The sequence below is a fragment of the Microtus ochrogaster genome, unplaced genomic scaffold (genome assembly GCF_000317375.1).
Source record: "Microtus ochrogaster isolate Prairie Vole_2 unplaced genomic scaffold, MicOch1.0 UNK73, whole genome shotgun sequence".
In the NCBI taxonomy this organism is placed as follows: Eukaryota; Metazoa; Chordata; class Mammalia; order Rodentia; family Cricetidae; genus Microtus; species Microtus ochrogaster.
The window spans coordinates 1,561,668-1,568,917 of record NW_004949171.1 but is presented as its reverse complement, the minus strand read 5'-3'; the positions used below and the strand labels follow the sequence as shown (position 1 = coordinate 1,568,917).

Below are 7,250 nucleotides of genomic sequence, written 5' to 3'. Positions count from 1 at the left end.
GAAAGCCAGAAACAACCAATGGCATTCAAGATAGCAACAAACTTGTGTTTTTGTACACTTAGCAGGACTCCACCACAGATACCTATAAGTGCATTAGTGAGGTGAAAAGAACAGACACAGATATCATTTGATTTACAAGGTGTGGTGGTTTGATGAGAATGGCCCCCATATGCTCACAGACGCTTGGTCCCCAGTTGGTAGGACTGTTTGGGAAGGACTAGAAGGTGTGGCTTTGTTGGAGTAGGTGTGTCACGGGGGTGAGGCTTTGAGGTTTCAAACAGCCCACACCATTCCCAGTTAGCTCTTTCTGCCTAGTGCTTGTGAATCAGGATGAAGCTCTGAGCTACTGTGCTAGCCACACCTGCCTGCCTTCTTCCCTGCTCTCTACCACGTTAGGTCATAGACTCTAGAACCTTCTGGAACTGTGAGTCCCCAGATTAAATGCTTTCATTTGTAAGTTGCTTTGATCATGGTGTTTTGTGACAGCAATAGAAAAGTAACTAAGACACAAGAGGAAATCTTTACCACGGGGAAATATACAAGCAACTATGTCTGTGTTAGCTTTCTGGGCGTCTGAAATTGATGTCTAGGACCAAAGACATTTCTTTAATTTTCTTTTGAGATTTACTTATTATTTGATGTGTAGGAGTACTCTGCCTGCATGTATGTATGTATTTGTATCATGTGTGTGCCTGGTTTCCATGGCAGTCAGAAGACGGCCTCAGATCCCCTGGGTCTGGAGTTACAGATGGTTGTGTACTACCATGTCCATGCATTCTGGGGATTGAACCTGGGTTCTCTGTAAGAGCAACAAGGGTTCTTAATGCTGAGCCAACTCATCTAGATATCTTGCATTGTTTCTAAGATTTTGTTCCATTCGATAATCAGAAACATTAAGCCTGCACTGGTATGTGACATGAAGAATTCCAGTTTATGAACAGCCCAGAGACTACTTGAGAATTATGAATCTAGCACGGAGCTTCCGTCTTTCTCTCAAGAGGAGTGTGATTCCTAGTTGCTGAAGGCATTGTGTAGGTTGAAAATCTAGACTATTTTTTCTGTAGTTTTCCCTCTAGGGGCTGCCTTGGCCACTTGCCTATGCTCACAAATCACCTTAGTGAGAGAGGGGGAAATTACAGAGAACTCAGTTTTGTTTTATTTTATGTTGGGACTCAGGAAATGATTCCACCAAGCACTGTATTTTGACATGTTGAGAATTTGACCTGATGGAGAATGGAAGAGCTCAGCGATCTTCTCATGGTGCCTGTCTCCTGCCACCTCTTTTCTTGAGCTCCCCTGAAGCTATTCACAGAAACCACAATTCTTTTCTAACACAAAACATAGAAATTATGGGGTGGGGAGATGACTCAGTAGTTAAGAACATTCCTTCTCTTTCAGAGGATGCAGTTTCTACCCTTGCACACACATTGGGTGCTCTCAACCACCTGTAACTTCCCCTCCAGGAGGATCTACTACCTCTGGCTCTGTGGGCACCTGTCCTCACATGCACATGTCTGTATGCACGCACACACATACACAATTTTTTTTAAATTAAAAAAAATCCCACAGAAATTAGAAGGGTTGCTCATCTTCTTCAGCATCTTTGTTGCAGGGGAATTCTGCTCTATACCCAGGAGAAAGACGCTGCACAGAGAGATCAAAAAGGTCTGAGCGGACAGGCCTTGCTGGGCCCTCTCCCGCCTGCTATTACCAGACCTTACCCTTTTGTCTAATCCCACCTCTGGGTGATTCTCCATTCTTCACTGAACATAAGCTTAAAATGAGACAGCTTCCCTTCGTGTCTTCACTTTTGAGGTCTTTGTGCTACGTAAAACCTCACTACACACATTTGGTATGCCATTTCAGTCTCTGTGGGGCCCAGGTTAGTCCCACTCTTCCTGACTCATCATCCTTAATCTGGGATTGCGGGTTTAAAACCCCAGGCTACACGCCCTTTTCATCTGACTGCTGAGATGGATGGTGATGGGCATCAACCATATCACTGAGCCTCTACACTTAGAACTGACCAGACTGTGGCTTGCACTTGTCTAGGGTCAGCCACTAAGGTTTTTCTCAACCTTATTCATTTACATCATCTTTTGGGTGACCCGAGACACATGGTGTGTCTAAGCTAGAGACATGGCTCAGTCAGAGTACCTGCTGCTCTTACAGAGGATGGGAAATCTATTTTAGCACCCACACTGGACATAGCTCACAGGTGCCTGTAACTACAGCTTGAGGGGACCTGAAACCCTTTGTACATACGTGTGCATACATACATGCACATACATTTCCAAGTTGTTGGGTTGCAGTATGGCTTAGTGGCAGGTCACTTGTCTAGCATGTTTGAGGTTTTGGATTTCATCCTTAACTCTGCAGTTACCCAACCAACTAATGGGTCAGCCAGCTAATGAGTGTGGTGGTGTATGTTTATCCCAACACTCAGGTGTCTGAGACAGGATTTTGAGCTTGAGGCCAGGACTATACAGTGAGACCCTATCTCAGAAACACAGAAACAGGATTGTGGATGTAGCTCAGTTAGTAGAGTTGTTGACTAGGGTGTATCGGGCCTTGCGGCCAACTCCCAGCACCAGCACAAACTGCTCTTGGTGGTGCACATTTGTAATCCCAGCACTTGGGTGATGGAAGCAAGAGGATGGATGTTCAAGGCTGACCAGTGAGTTCAGGGCCAGCTCCAGCTCCACGAAACCCTGTCTCAAACAAACACTCTTAGTTCATCAGGCTTAGATGGCTCCAGTACTCTGGGGTCCAAAATGAGAAAACCCTAATCCAATATAAATAGTAAAAACCAAAAGTTTCACAATCAGAAATCAGGGATAGACCTTTCACTCTATAACACTCGTGTGTTCTACACTGCTCTCCAGTGGGTGATCTTCCTACCCCAGTGTGTACCAGTTTCGGAGACAGGGGAGTGAAGACTCTAAGCAGGAACCACAGTCACAGAGTTCCTATTCAACCCACAGCTGAGCTTTTCCCCCACGAAGCCCAAAATAGGACAACCCAAACCAATAGGAAGAGACAGCATTAAACGAAGCCAGAGGCTAAACGTGGAAAACATCAGAGCCTGCCTCGCCCAGCCCGCCTCCACATAAAGCCCTGCCTTGGGCCTAGGCACTCCTGGGGCTGTAGCAGAACATTCCAAACTTCCCAGGACTCCGCCCAGCGTGGGGCTCAGCAGCGTTGAAGGCTTAGGTTATACCTCATCCCTTTAATCCTCCCGACCCCCACAGGAACACAATCTGATCACTCGATGCATGAAATGAAAATCTCAGTGGTTCGTCCTTTGCTGTGGGAGAGCATAGGCCTGAAAGAGGCCCCCTACGGAAATGGGCGAATGTAGAGCTTAAGCTAATAGAGGGGGAAAGGGTTTGCGGGGTACCTCTGGGCCAGCCTGCCTCCCCGCAGATCCCGGGGCGGAGTCCTCGAAAGAGCCCCCTTCGGACATCCCGCCCCCTGCTCGGCCTCCTCCTTCTCCCACCGCGGGAGATGCCAACTCCGCCTGGCTGAGTCACGGCCTGAACTGGGGAGGAGGCGGGGAAAGGCGTCCCTAGCCCAGATCGCAGCCTTCGGTCGCTGGGAGAGCAGGCAGGGTTGTCAGAGATCATGGGGGAGAGCTCGCTGGAGTCTGGGCCTGTGCCCGGGGCCCCTGCTGGGGGTCCCGTGCACGCCGTCACCGTGGTGACCTTGCTGGAGAAGCTGGCCACAATGCTGGAGGCGCTGCGGGAGCGGCAGGGTGGCCTAGCCGAGAGGCAAGGCGGCCTGGCAGGCTCGGTGCGCCGCATTCAGAGCGGCCTGGGCTCATTGAGTCGCAGCCACGACACCACCAGCAACACACTAGCGCAGTTGCTGGCCAAGGCGGAGCGCGTGGGCTCACATGCCGATGCAGCCCAGGAGCGGGCGCTGCACAGAGCTGCTCAGGTGCAGCGGCTGGAGGCCAACCACGGGCTGCTGGTGGCGCGCGGGAAGCTGCACGTCCTGCTCTTCAAGGTCAGTGACCTTAGGCACCCCCTCATCCCGCCTTTAGACCACCACCTAGAGAGTGGTGCCTTCCACCGGTCCACCACCTCCTGACCCTATGTGCCGCCCTCAGTTGTGGAACAAACTCTCAGAGCCGCACCCACTTCTAACTGCACCCTCTTCTGACTTCCCGCATCGTGGCCTTATCCCTCTCTTACTCCCAGCCTGGCCAATCCCTCCCCGCTATAACTCAGGCCAGTCTGAAGATTTGGTCAGTCCCAACCACATGAAAATAACGGCTGTGGTGTTTCTGTACCTCCTCCAAGGGCCCATACAGCTGTTGCCTTCTTTCATACCTTACAGATTTCATCTACTTTGCAAACGTGTGCAGCCCACTTTCTCCCTTCCTGCTCATTCCTCTGCTCCTGGCCCCATCTTTCCCACTCCTCTCATTTGTCCAATTCTTGGTGCAGAGGCAAAGGGTGGAGTAGCTTCCTTTGGTGTAACCGCGGGGAGAGAGTTTCAGGCTGGTGCTGGCTAAGTGCCTGCCAGAATCAAAAAGCTGTGTCGTCACATTCAGGAGGAGACTGAAATTCCAGCCCGCGCCTTCCAGAAAGCACCAGAACTCTTGGGCCCCGAGGACCAGTCGGTGCCGGGCCCAGAGCAGCCAGAGGATCAAGCTGGAGAGAGTTCAGATGAGGAGCCGGTGGAGTCCAGGGCTCAGCGACTGCGACGCACAGGCTTGGAGAAAGTACAGAGCCTAAGAAGGGCCCTTTCCAGTCGTAAAGCACAACCCACACCAGTCAAGCCGCCACGCCTAGGGCCTGTCCGGAGCTCTGAAGGCCCACCAGATGGCCAGCCTGTAGCTCAACCCGCTGCACCGGAGGAGCCCTCACTAGAGTCTGCCCTGGAGCCAGAACCTCCTCAGGCTACCAAGGAAGATCCCGAAAGGCCTGTGCTTCAAATCGAGAGTGCAGCCTGATCGCTGGAGCTGCCGGCCCCACTCGGGGTTTAGGCCTTGTCCCAAAATAAATCCTTAAGGCATGCAGCACTTACACCCAAATAAGGAGAAAATCCTGCATCCACTGCCCAGTTCCGACCCTCCCTTCCTGGCCTTCCAGTCTGGTACCCTGTGTCCTCTGGAAGAGGAGCATTCAACCTAATTTAGTCCCACTGCAATAAAAGTAATTTCATCTAACCCAGAGTCCGTGTGAAAGGGCGAGGATGGGCTGGGCTGGGGAGGCAGTAGGAGGAGTAAGCGTGGTGGAGCCTGGAATGGTGGAGAGGCAAACGTTCCTCACTTTTCCCTGAATCCCAGGTCTCCTCCATTGGCTCGGAGAAATACCCGGCTGGCCACTTACTGCTTAAACACTTTCCTTTTGGGGACATACATCTAAATGAAGTTTGGGGCCCTGCTGGGGTGGAGGGTGCTGTGCTGTTCTTTGATGAAAATGCCCAGTTGATGTTAACTATTTAGCCTCTTTGTTCTCTATCAGAGTTGAGTTTCACAGGTTGCATTCATCAGACTTGTTTCCACTCTTCCTGCTTCTACTGTCTGATGCTCACGCCGAGGTCTCTGCTAGAGGCCACATACAATCCAGACCGTTGGGGTGAGGCTCAGTTGAAAAGCAATCCCAAAGTAGCCCCGGGTCTACTTATGTTCTCCACAAACCACTCCTTGTTTGCAAGAACAAATGAGTAACCTCATGGGCTGAGTCTAGGCCGCTTAGATTTGAGCATCCTTACAAAGACAGTATGATGAACTGACTTCATGCGTGAAATGTAATTCCACAGTCTTCATGTCGATGCAAAAAATAAAATAACAGTAGGCTATAGATGCTTTTTAGATTTTTGTTAGGGTTTGAATCTGAAATGTTCCCTGAAAGCTCATTGCTGTGAGCTTGGTTGCAAGGTTTTTTTTCATTCATTCTTTCTTCCTTCCTTTCTTTTTTTGTTGTAGCAGAATGGGTTCTGATATAATAAATGGATTCTTGATGGATCCATCATATGTCACCATTATTGGGAGATGGTGAAAAGTGGGAGGTAAGTCTTAGCTGGAGAAAGTAGGTCGCTGTGTGTGTGCACAGACAGATGGGCACTTTATTGCCTGTCTCTGTTTCCTGGATGCTGTGAAGTGAGCATTCTCAGCCAGATATGCCTGCTACCACAACCCGCCTCCCTTCAGGCCAAAAGCCGTCCATTGAAAAATTTCAAAACAAATCATTTCAGTAGAATGCCATGAGGTGTTTATTCTGTACTTGTTTCATAATAGAATGAACGACTGTAGTGCCAATTCCTCCTTAAAGGTACACATCATGTCAGCTCCATGGACTTCGAAATATTCTGGAATATTCAAATGCTCACCACCATTTTTGTGGACACTTTCATATCCAGCACAAGCCCGGTCATAATCCCAGTGGGCATGCCAGGGGAGGGTTTCCTTTTAAGGAAGCTGGGCTGTGTGGAAGGCCTGCTGCTTGATGTAGCCACGTTTCTCTCTGCTTGGCCAGTTGGGGCAGAAGTACAGTTGCTCATGACGTCTTCCTTCGGGGTACAGACTGCAGCTGGCCTACACATCTGGCGATGTGTGGCCATGGGGGACACCAGTGTGTGTGTCTGGATCAGACGGCGCACACAAATGATGTGCAAGTGATCTAGGGACAGCATGTTCTCCGATGTCATCCATGTGACCCAAGCTGCCAGTGACTCTAGAAGTTTGTTTCTCTCATATTAAAAAAAAAAAAGCAAACCCATGCTTTACACCATACGTGTGTAAAGGTTAAAGGTCAACTTTTAGTGGTTGCTATCTTCTTCCACTGTGGGAACTGAACTCAGGTTGTCAGGCTTATGTGACATATACCCACTAGGCCAGCCTTGGCACTCTGTCTTCTAATTTAAAATGTTTTTTAAGTTTATTTTATGTTTTTTTGCCTATATGAATGCATGTGCCCCACATGTATGCCTGGAGCCCATAGAACCCAGAAGAGGGCATGGGATCATCTGGAACAGGAGCTACAAATGGTTGCAAGCCACCACGTGGGTGCTGGGACTGAACCCAGGTCCTCTGCAGGAGTCACACATGCCATCTCCCCAGCTCTTATGTTCTTTTGTAACTTTTTATTACGTTCCATTCTGTGCCAATAGTCATTTGTTGAATGCCTACTATGTGGCAGGCTGCCAGGCATAGTTAGAATCTCTCCCTCTCCTGAGTTTTCTTTACTAATGAATGGCACCATCCTTTGCATAGAAACTTGAGCTTTCTTTCTTTCTTT

At 49.4% G+C, this 7,250-nt stretch overlaps 1 protein-coding gene across 1 annotated transcript; it reads left to right on the top strand.

Annotated features, from left to right (window-relative positions):
* The first annotated feature begins 2,992 nt into the window (after window positions 1-2,992).
* Window positions 2,993-5,175, top strand: Cavin3 (caveolae associated protein 3). Its single transcript, XM_005370209.2, has 2 exons — window positions 2,993-4,008; window positions 4,559-5,175. The coding sequence occupies exons 1-2, from the start codon at window positions 3,625-3,627 to the stop codon at window positions 4,958-4,960; spliced, it is 786 nt and encodes a 261-aa protein (XP_005370266.1). The 5' UTR covers window positions 2,993-3,624; the 3' UTR covers window positions 4,961-5,175.
* Window positions 5,176-7,250: the final 2,075 nt, after the last annotated feature.